Source organism: Triturus cristatus, chromosome 1_1, assembly GCF_964204655.1.
Source record: "Triturus cristatus chromosome 1_1, aTriCri1.1, whole genome shotgun sequence".
NCBI classification, from domain to species: Eukaryota; Metazoa; Chordata; class Amphibia; order Caudata; family Salamandridae; genus Triturus; species Triturus cristatus.
The window spans coordinates 1,072,140,174-1,072,155,099 of NC_140579.1; the positions used below are offsets into that span (position 1 = coordinate 1,072,140,174).

The window sequence follows — 14,926 nt, forward strand, 5'->3', positions numbered from 1 at the left end:
GTGTGGCACAGTGATGCACCAGGCTACGGTATCCTCCTGGGTCACTAGTCAGGGCCTATAAAGAGAGAGGATTGTTGTAGGAGAGAAATGTGTGCATGCTGTACAATATTTGCTGTGGTTTTGATTTCGGAAAGCAAGCCTGTCCCTTTGATTCATGAGATGAATACAAACCGGGGAATCTAGTATCTACAAGGCGCATTCCGAAGGGAGAAGTTTTCAATTCACTCATTATAGAAAGGTATGCTTTCTGCTAGAAGTGATACCCACACATAAAAAACTATGTAACCTTTTTTTTAAAAATGCAAGAAAATTAGCTTTGCTTGCTATTTGAATTTAAAACTACATATTAACAATTACGCTCTGGAAGGTGATGGGAACCACAACAAAGTATTAACATTCCCCGCAAAGCACTTGGCCTTAATGATGTCATTAGTATGCATTTTGCCGAGCCTAGATGTAGCCTTTAATGGTGAAGGGTCTTTCAACGCTATTTGTTATAATGGCCGACGACTCTTTTCAAAGCGAGACACTCCGCTCCAGTGGCTAGCAAAGCAAAAAATAAAATGGTAATAAAGTGATTTTATTAGCATTTTATTTTTCACTTTTTTCTGTACCCACATCAGGGGGGGGGCAACGTTCCTCCACCCAAATGGAGCAGCCACCGCTGCTTAACAGGCCTCATCAGTGAATTATAGCTTAGATCTGATGGCACAGCGAGCATGGGACCCATGTCTGGGCATGTCCATGGCCACTTAGAGCACTGCATCGAACACCCAGTGGGTGAAGAATAATGGGTTGAAATCTTACCCCTAGCAATTAAATACAGTTAGACTATTTGAAAGCATTCCTCCTATCACCTTTTATGAGTTTGACATACTTTTGATGCAGCCAAGCAAACAACGCCAGCCAGACTTAGCTGAGGTCAAGAAAATAGTCATTTCAGAGAAAGAGGAATACTGCTTTTCAGTCGATGCACAGCATGTTAATCTAGAAAGAGGTCACACTTCAAAAGAAGAAATAACTTGCGCAAAAAATAATTTTGCTCTATGAGACTATTCTATGTTAAAATGACACCGTTCCACCTCCCTGGAAAATTATAACATTGTGACATTAAGTTTAACACACTTTTGTATAACGCCTTCAAACACTAGGACATTAATGTGTATATTTGCTTGCTTCACACATTTCCCTATTCCATTGTTGAACATGGTGGCAGAGGTAGCCTTTCTAGTTCTTTTTTGATAGGATTGAGTTCTTCAGCCCCCAAACAGATGAGCAGAGAATTTTGTGGAACCTTCCCCTTACATTTATTTATCACAAACATCCTCTGGTTTTAGGTAACATTTTACAAGTTAGGCCATTGAGTACACAAAAACAACAGCTGGCAGGAAGAGAAGGTGCAGCTTTTTGTTACACCCACCATAAATTAACATGAATATTCATTTTGATTAATAGGTCAAGCTGAACACAAAATGCAAATTTGAGTCTTAACCCCGACATTAACTTCAGCCATAACCAACGTTAGATATCTGCCTCCTACAATAACTCGAACTCCATGCCATGGCAAACCAAAACCTCAAACTGTATCTGACGTTAAAACATATCACCCACCCTGACCAACATTGCAAACTGGAAAACACCACATATTTTGACTCTATCCCACACATTACCATTACCTGAAGCAGAGACAGCAACACATTGTAAATGTCTTGCCAACACTTTCTCCTATCTGTATCACAATTAATACCACACAACGGATCACATTCCAAGCTCCGTTCCCACCTGAAACAATACCAGCAACTTATGATCACTAGCCTAGCCATGACCTGAGAGCAAAACAGATTCCTCAATGAAATTTGTTCAAATCAAGCTTGAGTCAACTCTGTTTATTACAAGATAAGAACCCTTCTTGGGAGTGAGTAGGTGCCTAAAGAGTGTTGTATTCCTCCAGAGATGCAAGCGCAGCAAATTACTGGCCTGGTAGGAAAGGCACCGCTATAATGGAGTCGTATATACAGCCTCCAGTTCCTGTAATTTAAGCAGGCGGGCATCCCATTCCATATCCAAAAGTGTGTTAGCGAATCACACGCCCACAACATGCGGCGCAGGTCCATGTCAGACTGCATTTGCTCCTGGGAAATATCAGTTAATCTTTGCCAGGTTTAGGTAGGCCCTGTTCAGCGTAAGAAAACTGTAGGGGTTTAAATGTAGTGCTCCTTGATACCGCTGTCAGATAAGCTAATATTCTGTTCCATTCTTTGTTGAGAAGGGGTCGATTAAGGTCCACCTCTTACTTTTCATGCAAGTCTGAAGGGGTATCTGGTTAAGATCTCAGAGGTCTTTCGACAGCCAACTGACAAGATGGCTGCAGTTTCCCATGTTGTGGAAGTATTGGATAAGAGTGTGGGAGGGGGGCTCGGTGTCTATGATTTGCCAAGTGGTGCATAATGCGCAGGATAAGGCGTGATATTTAGGAAAGTGGCCCTGAGGAATGTTGCATTGCCGGCAAGGTCATGGTAAGACAGAATAGCAGCATCATTGAAAAGGTCACCCAGGATGACATCATGCTCCCAGTTTTGTCAGTCACCAAGCAGCGATAGTGACATTGGTCCCCAGGCACTCAGGGAGCCCTGCAAAGGAATGACTGAAGCATTGGTCAGTGCCGAGTGAGTGATGCATAAGCTCCTCTGATAGAATGGAAACGCGAAGAAGGAGAGGTGTGGGCAGCTTGGTCTTACCGAGATGAAACAGGCAAAGCATAAGGCCTAGACACTAGGACTGGAGGTTTGAAGCAGTGTCATCCACGTAGTGTTCCGCAAACCACTAGCATACCCATTGCAATTGGGATGCCAAGTAGTAGTGTTCATAATTTGGATGTCCTAGGCCTCTCTGTGTCATGGGTAAGAACAATTTGGTACAGACCACCATGCAACATCCCTCTCTCCAAGTAAGGTCACCAAGGATTCTGATAACTAACGAAAAAGGAGGTTGGGAATATGAGGGGAAGATTAGTGAAGTAGTATAACAGGCACTGTAGAACTATAATTTTAGAAAGCCCTGATCTGGTGGCCACAGCGAAGGGCAGATTGTGCCAGAAGGAGGTGTGGCTTCGAATGCCCGTCACCGCTCCACCACAGTTGCCATCCAATAGGGATTCCTCTTTGTGTAGGAACACTGAAATATTTGTGGCATCCAGGTCATCATCCAGCCTCCCACATCTACACCTATCAGCGCTGGGTGCAAGGGAAAAAGGCAGGATTTCTACCAGTTGATGCGGAGGACAGATATAGAGGCAACCCCAGTAAGTGTGTCTGCGATGTGTGAGAGATATGCTCTTGCATCTCGGATGTAGACCAGGATATCATCCACATAGTGTTGCAAGGATTCTGCTCTGGAACAGAACTATGCTTGGGATCATAGAACATCAGTATTTAGGGACTGAGTCACCGAACCACATAAGCATCCATGAGCCAGAGTCCAACCAGCTGTAGTGCCTCACTTGCCCTCCCAAACTTACCAGAGAAACAAGTGAATTGGCACCCTCAGAACACAACACTCTCGACCCTCTCTGGGATCGCGGTAACAGGACACACCCTTTCGCTCTCTCACTCGAACTTGTCCACAATAAGATAACCAAGAGACACAAAGGGAGTTTAGAATATTTATTTAAACTATTGAGCTCTGAAATGCAGTGTACACAGCCACAATTAGAAAACAAATGCATGATGAAAATACTGATAGCATGGTTAATAATCCATATACCATGGAAAGCCCTGTCATTTTAGAAGACAAAGGGGCCCCCCTCCCCTTTGGCTAAAGCAAATGATTATATATGAAAGATCTCTGGGATTACTAGCAGACCCCTTACCTTAGCATACACAGATGGACGCTCTAATCTCAGGAGACGCAGGGCTCTTGTCTCAGAACTCTCATTCCATGTATGTGTTTTTGGCTTATGTACTGATGTATTTGATAGAACTTGTGTGCGCATAAACAACAGCTGCATTCTTGAGTTATGTGTAGGTGCTAGTGCCTGGCCAGAAAGAATAAGAGGGGATATTGTTGTTTGACCTTGTCTATGATGTTCAGACTAAATCCCAGGAAAAGAACAGAATGTGAAAACATAAACAGGTTCTGTGTGAAAGTACAATGTGGCACAAAAACAAGCATGTTTATATAGTAACGTGTGCAAAGAAAAATTAGGCCTACAGCGTGCACAGTTAGGCTAACATAGGGAAAACAACTAAGGACAACACAGGAAACACACGACAGTAGAGGAAATCTGCGTGGGTCCAGTCTCCAAGGGGGATACCCCCTCACACAGTCTGAACTCCACAGCAAGAGTAAAAAGGTGGGGGATCGTGGGCATCCCTGCTTGGTACCCAAGTAGAGTGTGAGAGCGGACAATAATAGTCAGCTTGTTCAGATTAGCACCATTGCTGCATCGTACAAAAGTCAGATCATTCATAGCGTGTGGTCATCCATTCTGTATTGCTTAAGCAGGTCAATAAGGTGCCGCTGACTTTCCTCATTCACGTATCGACACTCATCTCTCTATCATTTTTTATTAGTTTTGATGATATGCCCATTATTGTGTAAATGTCTGTTGTTGCTTTTTTGAGATTATTCTAGTTTATTTTAAGGCACCTAGTTATGCTACAGGATGACGTTTGCACTGTATAAAACAGATAAATATATGTACATCCACACAAGACACCCCTCAACCACAAAAACAAGTTAACTTAGCATATGTAAAATTGTACTTCAAGCCCAGCCTTTCCTTTCATACTTGATTGCTCAAAAAAAGTATCATCATCACATCTGCTCACATCTATGAATATGAAATTCCTTTCAGGAAAATACCCTGAAACATGGTCTAATTCCTTTGCACGAATAGCATCAAATCAAGGGGCTTATTTACACGCAGCTTGTGCCGCCGGTGCTTGTAAATAAGCCCCTTGATTCAAAACAAAACCCCAAATGTTCCATTTATGTATTTGTGGTCAACTGTTGTGTATCCTGTATAGTGATACATTTTCACGGTGCAGCGTTTGAGATTCGCTCATTTCTGTTTCCCAGCAGTGCAGATAATAGACAATGACATTCAAGTCCACCTAGGTATTTTCAGATAAAATCTGCAGTACGGTAGTGAGAGAACATCTAGGCATGTTTGATTATTCAAGAGCCTGCCCTAAAAATATTCGCTTTGTCTCCTTCCCGTAGTTTGGGTCGCCACTTTTTGCTGTCATATTTGTGACAAGGGCATTCCATGGTTCTGGGGCTTTTTGACCTGATGTCACCTGCCTCCAAACTAGGAGCGTTTGGTGAAGATGGCTACAAATGTTATTATGGACTATACACCACAATTGATTCCCTCTCGAACATGGCTATTGACTGAAACATGGGAGCACTGCCCTCAAACCTCAAATTTCAATTATGACCTCTTGTATGACCTACACTGACTCAAGCACTCATGGATGTCCCTCACTGACCCTGCTACTCAAAAACAGTTCAGCTGTTCACACTGCATGAATAGCCAAGAGCTGGGGACCCGGTACTGCCTGCCTCATTACCCTTCCAATGTTTGGGTTGAGCGTTGCTATACTCTTTTTAAGTATTGCTTCCTTTTTATGTTTCCAGCTGTCTCGTCACAATAAGCAGCTGCAGCAACTCTTGAAACCTGTGAAGCGAATACAAGAGGAGGAGGAAAGCATCTCATCTATGGTAAGATATTGATGCTGAGGACAGACGATGACGTGCATTGTCTTCCATTCTCATACAAGTGATCAGTACTCTGATTGCCTCCGTATTATATCACATTTTGATTTGAACTTCACTGTGCAGTGATTACCACCTTGGTATTTTGATGATGAAGCTTAGCAGTAGGACATCACTAAACAGTAGTGCCAATGTCAGTATGATCTAGCGAACTTATGAAGTACTTTTATTACCTTATTGCACATTATAGAAGTTCCAGATGTTTTCTTCTGGAAATCTCCAAAGTTAAGTGTGTTTATGCTGCTAAAGGTTTTTAGGTTCCATAGACTAAGGTTGCAGAGACAATATTTCTAGAGTGCCTGAAGGCTTATCTCCACAGTCTTCTATCTCAGGTTGTAATGAGTGTGCTAGTGGGGTTTTCCAAAGTACAGTGGTAATCAAGTGCATTGCTATACGCACTATGTGTGTTGTGAATCTGCATTCTAATCCTAAAATGTGTCTTTCCAGCTCAGTCTAAACAACAAACAGCTGACACAGATGTTGAAATCTACAACTCCTGTGCAGGAGGAAGAGGAGGACCCCTGGTGTACTATGAGAGTCACACAGCACAGATTGAGGTATGCAGAAACAGTGGTGCGAGATCTAGTAGTGCCCTGTGGGTGGCACGGAGGTTCTGCAGTGCGACTTTCATTTGAGTGGTATACATCGGTTTTATGGTGGCACTAAATGAAATAAAATTATATTTATATAGTCCAGTCAAACCTCCAAGGGCTCCAGTGTTGTTACAGGACACCTATCCGCCATTCAACAGCCTTAACTTTGCTTTTTCTTGACTGGCAGGGGCTTCTAGGGTGAGGTGAAGAAAAGGAGGGGCATGGACTGCTTTGTTCTTGGGCAATGTGTGACAAATTGCATGAGTGCATACACCTGCAAAATGTTCACAAAACTGATGTAACCAACTCTGTGCGCCCAAAAAGCCTTCAGCACTCGTATGATGACTCTCGGTTCAAAAAGTTCACTATCGGGATTGTGTTTATAGTAGGCATATAACGTGTGATTCGTCCCACCACACTTGCCCCCTCTTTTCCCACCACAAAAGGCACCATACCAGTGGATGGTCTTCACTGCAAAGTCTTTATTAATTCTCAGATAACGCCATCTTTATTTGTAGACGCACTGTCAACATTAGACCAACTTTTATAAACCAATCTAACACACATTGATAACATTGGGTTGCACAGTATTCGTTTGAACCACAGGTTACAGTTACAATTGTATTTACATTTCAGGATCTCCAGAGACACACTGTATGCGGGTTGTACCAGCAGGACACAACCCATTTCCATTGCTTCCATTTCAGGCAACTACCCGTCGTCTACCTCCTAGACGCGGCCACCAGAGCACTGCTTTGCGCCTTTCCTTGCGCACCAGCTTTCACCAAGTTGCTTCCTCCAAGCACCGGCATCTCGGGTAGGGCCGGAGAGTCCAGGGCCACCAGCAGGACGGCCCCCTCTCCCGCCAGCCCGGAGCCCCATTGACTGCCCTCCCTGTTCCAGGATCGGCCAGTCCCCGTCAAACAGGAGTCCCCGCCATTTTCCTGGCCCGGGACCCCGCCAGCTCTACCTTACAAAAATTTAGGGATGGGTGGGTGGGCAACTTTGCTTCTGGCTGCGACCTGCTGGGCGCCCGAGGCAAGAGGACAAAGAGGGCTTCTCCCTCGTGCTCAGCGTTCTTATCCTTTTCCCTGGAGGGGCCGCCTGCGTCCCTAGGTGACGCACTACGTGCCTGCCTACCTCCTAATATTTCCTGGTGGCCCCTCCCACTCACCCTGACCAGATGTGCACTGGCCCAGCCTCTCTCATGCCTCTCGCACGAAATGCCACTAAGGGCCCCCCACCCCTAGGCGCGGTGGGGGACTCTCATAGTAGGCATATAACGTGCGATTCGTCCCACCATACTTGCCCCCTCTTTTCCCACCACAAAAGGCACCATACCAGTGGATGGTCTTCACTGCGTAGTCTTTATCAATTCTCAGATAACGCCATCTTTATTTGTAGACGCACTGTCAACATTAGACCAACTTTTATTAACCAATCTAACACACATTGATAACATTGGGTTGCACAGTATTCGTTTGAACCACAGGTTACAGTTACAATTGTATTTACAGTTCCAGATCTCCAGAGACACACTGTATGCGGGTTGTACCAGCAGGACACAACCCATCTCCATTGCTTCAATTTCAGGCAACTAACCGTCGTCTACCTCCTAGACGCGGCCACCAGAGCACTGCTTTGCGCCTTTCCTTGCGCACCAGCTTTCACCAAGTTGCTTCCTCCAAGCACCGGCATCTCGGGTAGGGCCGGAGAGTCCAGGGCCACCAGCATAACGGCCCCCTCTCCCGCCAGCCCGGAGCCCCGTTGACTGCCCTCCCTGTTCCAGGATCGGCCTGTCCCCGTCAAACAGGAGTCCCCGCCATTTTCCTGGCCCGGGAACCCGCCACAGGGCGAGGAGCCTACTGGCACTCTTGCCCTCCCCCCAAAAAAGCTTCACCGTCCAGATTTAGCGCTAAGGCTCCCCAATATAGAGTGGATGAATAATTCCAACCCTGCGCTGGGCAGCTGCACCCCATCTGTTAGGTACAATTCCGATTTCGCTGCCTGAATTATGGTATGCCTGATGGAGTATAACGGCCCCCTTCCGCCCACCGGAATCATATTGCCGCCTACATATCTCCACCCCAGTATCCTTGCGTCCGAAGCCTTGAAACCACTGTATGAAAAGTCAGTGTATAAAGAAAAAAGGCACTGCTAGATCGCCGCTGCCCCTCGGCCACGTTTAACTAACTGTATTCTGAACTACTGTTCCCAACTAGAAGACCGCCATCTGCCCACCTTTTGATCATTTCGTTACTTGAATGGGCAGCGACCCTGCTTCAAGACCAACCTAACAACCATTTCCCTTTGTCCACTGAAGTTACTAACTAAAGGCGATAAACACATTGCTCTGGGTGCCGCATGACTACACGCGCCATCCCGGGAAACGCGTGTTTTGCACCCCATCCTTGTCTACTATTTCCAATACCCCGTAGTAAGCATCCCCCCTTGGATATATCGCAACTTATTCACAGCTCCCCTTTTTCACCAAGTCCACCTATGAAAGGCAGCAAGAAAATGTTGTCAAGACAATGCATTTCATCTTCAGTGTACCCATACTCTTGCACTTGGCCGTACCCATGACCTTGGCCGTACCACTGAAACTCTGCCGTACTCCTAAAACCCGGCCGTACTCCTGAAAACCCGGCCGTACCCCTGAAAACCCGGCCGTACCCCTGAAAACCCGGCCGTAATCTTGAACTTGACTGACTCGGCCTACCAAGTACCCCCTCTGCTGCGTCCATTATGCCTGCAGACCCCAACGGTCTACCGCCAACAGAGGCACCCCTTAAAAAACCAGGGCACTGCACCCCGCATCTGCCCCCAGGGTACCTGCAGCCCCCCCCAATATTGCACTACAATACACCAGAGTTGGTTTAAAGCCAAAAAATCCAGCACCACCAGCAGGACAGTCCCCTCCTCGCCTACCTTCTGTACGCGAGGAAAACCACCCCTTCATGGGATCCTCAAATAGCTGAAAACACCATTGTTAGGCATCCCCCTTGCCCCCAAGAAAACTGAAACCAGCCCCGCAACATTCTACTCCCGTCCATGTTGGGTTAGGGCAGTAGAGCATAATACTACACGTGGAAAAACCACTCCCTCTTGAGGTCTTTCAAATAGGTTAAAAATAAAAAAAGAAACACATCACTGTTTGGCATCCCCCTTGCCCCCAAGAGAACTGAAACAGCTCCCCCAATATTCTGCCCCCGTCCTTCCGTGTTGGGTTAGGGGGCTGTAGGACCAGGGGTCACCAGGCCCTAAAGGGGGTAACAAGCCTTCGGGTGCCCACCCGCTCAAGTCACAAGTGTAAAGCGACCATACAACACACACATCCCCTGAAGCAGGAAACGCACGCAATAACGGACACCACACAGTAGGTTCAATGGAAGTCAATCAGTTTATCTAGTTCAGATTAGGTTCAAAGGCAATTCATTAGGTTCCCACTGGCAGTACCAGTATACATTCAAAAGCATTTCATTACACTTTAAATTGGCAATACCTGAGTACCGTGAATGTCAGGTTCAAAAGCGTGTCATTACACTCCAATGGGTAATACCTGAATACCTTGAACGGGTATGGGACCCAGACGCGACACCTGGTGATCCTGGAGGAGCGTCAAACACAATCGTTAAATACAACCCTGCGCGTAGCAACTTAGAAGTAGGCAGAGGGGCATAGCACTGTACATGGCCCTGGAATTACGCTTAAGATCAGGCCTAGTTCCCTAGTGCGTTACGCAGCGTTGGCATCCCGCTTTACAGTAGGCCTAGGATCATAGCGATTGGATAACACTCTAAATCAGGCTTCTGATCATAACGTTTGAATGACACTTCAAATCAGGCTTCTGATCATAACGTTTGAATAACACTTCAAATCAGGCTTCTGATCATAACGTTTAAATAACACTCTAACTCAGGCTTCTGACCATAACGTTTGAATAACACTTCAAATCAGGGAAGCATGGGCGGGTCGAGCCTGCAGTGAGTTTGGCTGGATTGTTCCTCGGGGCCTTACATGAGGCAGTACTAGAAGACAGTCAGGAGTCCGTGTGGGACAGCGGGGGATCGCCCCGGGGGAGGGGCGTGCTCCGGGCCTTTGGGGCCTCCCGCCCTCCTCCCCGGGGGTTACCTGCGTCGCGGGTCTTCCTTCTCCCCGGCGGAGACCTCCCGGCGATCTCCAGGTCGAGGGCCTCACTCGTGGCTTCCGGCAGTGGGGGAACAAAGCGCGGGGCTCCCGGTCGGATCGGACGTGACCGGGGAGCTCTGCTGCCCTCGCCGGGGCTTCCGGGGTTTCCTTCAGTGCCTCAAGGGCCCGCGCCCGCAGCCGCCAATGGCAGTGCAGTCTGCGGGGGCGCGGCCCAACCCACCAATGGGGCTACGGCGGGGCGGCGCTCGGCAGTCCGCCTCCCGTCAGGTGACTGGGGATCTGGCTTCAGGCCTACGTGGCCGCAGCAAGGCGTCGGGGCCCAACGAGGCCTTCCCGGCGCTGGGGGTCGCGACTCTTCGGCTGCGACGGCAGCAGCGGGGCCACGGGCTTCTCCGCGGGCCCCGGTGACGACAGGGGGCAGGCTTCCGGCCCTGGGCCGCAGCGGTGAGAATACCTCCGATCCCCTCACCAGGGGGGAGGGGGCAGAAATTAAGGGGTGACTGGCTAGGGGGGTCCCAGGTAAGGTCGGGGAGCGCAGGGGTCACAGCGCTAGTACCTGGTTGATACCCCGGCAGTCCGTCAGTAAGTTCCAGCATTCAGTTTCAGCATTCAGTTTCAGCATTCAGTTTCAACATTCAGTTTCAGCATTCAGTTTCAGCATTCAGTTTCAGCATTCAGTTTCAGCATTCAGTTTCAGCATTCAGTTTCAGCATTCTTTGTGGCGCAGTTGGCTCTGGCGCCCTTGGGGGTTCCGTTGCTTGGGGGGGGGGGGGGGTTGAGTTGGTGACTAGTTCGCTCCTAGTCAAGCTTGGCAGATGGCCCCCGGGGTTCCCCTCCCGCTGGGCTAGATCAGTGGGCTAGTACAGGATCCCTCACTCACTTAAAAGGCAGCACCTAAGCCCTGTCACTTTCAGAGGCATAAGTCCCTGACTAGGCCCTACCGCCTAAAACTCCTGCGTGGGTTCCCCAGGTCTGCGTTACTCCAACTGACTAGAAAAAGTTTCCTCCCTCTGTTAAGTAGCCCTAGGTCAGGTGACCACTATCCAAGGCGGCAAAAAGGAAACCACACCTCCCTTCTAGAAGGTTCCAGCACATTCCAGGAGCTTCCCCATTCTACCTATGGGACAAAAAAGACGGGCTGGTGTCGCAACATTGTTGTGGGGTTCCAGCCGGCTCCTGGCAGCTAGGGTGCTACTAGAAAGGCCACTCTGCAGTAGCAGGGTCCTGTGGCAGCCATCTTGGGAGAAGGGAACACCTGCACCTTAACACTGGTTATTTGCATCTAACATGCATTACAAAGCAGAAAAATTTCAGGGAAAAGGGCCAAGTCCAACAGGGGCAGAGTGTAGGACCACCAGCAGGACAGCCCTCTCCCTGCCTACCTTCTATACATGTGGTAACTACCCCTTCATGAGGTCCATTCCGTAGCCGTAAACACCCTTGTTGGGCATTCCCCTTGCCCCTAGTAAACTGACGAAGCCCCCCCAATATTCTACTCCAAGCCATCCATGTTGGGTTAGGGCAAAAAAGTACACGTGGCCACTGCCCCCTCCTGGGGTCCATCCAGATGCTAAAAACCCCATTGTTGGGCATTCCCCCTGCCCCTAAACAACTGAAGCTTCCTCACCATCACTGGCATCTGCCATGCCTTAACCCTTGTCTGTGTCGAGTGGTCGGCCTCTACAACCTCCCTGGGGAGACCCACTGCTTTGAAATAGCTTGGTATTCGTTCCTCTAATTACCACTAAAACAGTGTCCCTCTGTGCAGAATAATCTGAGAGCCTTCCCCATTGGAGATACCGGCCAAACGCTGCCAGTTGGAGAGTCTCACTCCCAGGAGATAAGACCCCAACTGCTGCCAGTAGACCCTTCCGATAGACAATGTTGTGCCACACGCCAACAGCTCTTGACTTTCCTAATTTTTCGCGCAACTGGATGAAACTCCCCCCACCTTAGATAGGCTTGGTCTTTACTGCATAATCTCTTAAACACACCTACCTTCAACGCCCTCTGTAATTGTTGATTGAATGTACACCTCTAACCAGTGTATATGAATACCGTAAACCCACTAATGTGGTAGCAACCAATTAGTTTTGCCATACCTTCCAGCCACTGATTGTCATTGCATTACCTTACCCTTAATGGCCCCTCACCATAAGGCTCCCCAGAGATGTACTCCTATGCTTGTTGTGCCAAAAGACCACACCCGACATCTTGTACTTTTTTTTTTCTTTTTTTTTGTGGTAACCACCAGTCCTGTACCCCGGAGGCGCTACATATACGGCTGTGCTTAAACACCGTGCCCTTCCCTGGATCCTATACCAAATATGCTCTCCAAGTTTCTCATTACACCCACCGGTAACTTGGTTGGTGCGTCCCATCCCATGGCCTAGTCAATAGGACCAACAAGCTTGAACCCTTGCTTCCTTCCTTTTCAAAGAATACCCATGCTATTATGCACTCCAAATACCAATTCCTTCAGACCCCGTTTACTCCCCATAGCCACACCCTAACCTGGGGCCCCTTGGGTTCGTTCACACCTGGTATGGCACCTCGATATGCTAACTTACCATGCCGCTAAGTTTACTCATTAAAGGGTCCCTCAGACCACATTTACCCCACTGTAGCCAAAGCCCTAACCCGTGGCCTTATTGTATTTCACTCATATGTGACTAATCCCCTCATTTGGAACTGCTAGCCCCCGTGCTTGCTGTTTGAGCCCAAATTGGGACAGCTTACTTGTGACATAGAAAGGGCACACAAGAGCTGCAACCTCCTCTGACTATCCCAAGTCAGTATTATCCCCAGAAGAGCAAGCTGTGCTTGAAGTTTCAACAACGAGGGACGGGTCTCGAGCATGGGCTGGCTTCGAGCCCTTGTCTTGGGAGAGTCCGCGCTACCAGGGGCCCGCCCCTTCCCAGTGAGCTAAAGCTCCTTGGAGCTCAGCAACTATCATCCGAACAGTCAGTCAGTCAGTCAGTCAACAATAGCTTTATTCGGTTAATAATTAAAACCATCAAAGCATACAGAAAATTTCATTTGCAAAAAGTTACATATAAAGATAATTAACAAAGAAAATTCAGACAATGCAAAATACACAAATATACATAAAAATATGTTTACACAAATAATTGGCGAAAGTGTTAAAAGGTATAAAACAGGCCAGAATTTAAAAGACTATTTCATGATTTCAAAAGAAAGAAGATAAAAAAAGGCCTGGTCTCGGACTCTCAAACATTATAAAAAGAATCAAGCTAAAATATATTAAACTACATTCGGTTTCTACTTCTAATCGCCCCTGAAAGATAACTGGCAACTCCAAAACAAACAAAGGGAGAGCCAAGCATTTGCAGAAATACCAAGGCGGGCCTTACTTGGTCAAAGTGACAGTTCTTAAAAATTGGGCAAATAAATTTCTTACGTAACAGAGTGTAAAATTTGCAGCAAAAAATCATATGCAGCGTATTTTGTACGGAGGCGTTATCACATGGACAGGGGCCCAAAGTGCCCTCTTTAAAAAAGCCCTTCGGGTGTGCTAGGAGCCAGGGTAACATGTCATGTTTAAACCTAATCAGTAAAAACAAATGAAAAGGGTTAGTAATATAAGTCAGGTATGGCTGCATCTCACTGCCCATACTTAACATGACAAATCTCCTAACAGACGGTTTACACACTTCCTCGCCTTCTCTCTGCAACTTTGCCCTGCACATGAACTGAGACTTTAAGTCTTTTATTTTCGATTTGGACAGCTCACAAGGTCTCTCAAATAATTCTAGGCAGCCAAGAGTCTCCATCTTAGATTTAATATATCGTAGCCAGGGAATGCACATGGCTTTGTCAAGGACCAGACAATCTTGTATAATTAGCTGGTTTAGGGTTGGTGGGTGCTGCGCCCAAACCCTTAGCCAACCCATTAAAGGGGCAACGGCAATCTGGTCCACTAGGTATTCAGCCCCCAGATCTTCATGAATGTTAAAAATTGAAGTAGAAACAGGCAATGACAAAAGTTTCCGGAAAAAGGCATTCTCAATTGGTTGAATCTCCACTGCGGATGCATAGCCCCAGACCTCACTACCGTACAGGGCCATAGGCACGCACTTAGCGTTGTATATTTTCAAAATCGCGGGCAAGGGCTTGCATCCCAACCGTTTTGCAAAACCCAACAACGCTCCAGTTGCCCTGGCGAGGATATTCTGTTTCAGCGCGCGTTGCGCGACCCATGAACCTCGGTCATCAAAAGTGACCCCCAAATATGGAAAGGTCTGGACTTTTGTTAGCACCTGCTTGTTGCAGAAGAATTTAACCTTTTTTGCAGCACCATCTCCTATAGTCATAGAATGAGATTTCTTAAAATTTATTACTAAGTCCAAAGAGACCATAAAATCATTAAAACCATTTAAAAG

At 47.2% G+C, this 14,926-nt stretch overlaps 1 protein-coding gene across 1 annotated transcript in view; it reads left to right on the forward strand.

The window, feature by feature from the left end:
* The window catches only part of ITPR3 (inositol 1,4,5-trisphosphate receptor type 3), an 895,552-nt gene that overhangs the window by 844,739 nt on the left and 35,887 nt on the right, over positions 1 to 14,926 (forward strand). The window contains 3 exon segments of the mRNA XM_085647149.1: positions 5,641 to 5,724; positions 6,226 to 6,298; positions 6,301 to 6,335. Coding sequence (XP_085503275.1) covers positions 5,641 to 5,724; positions 6,226 to 6,298; positions 6,301 to 6,335 — 192 coding nt within the window.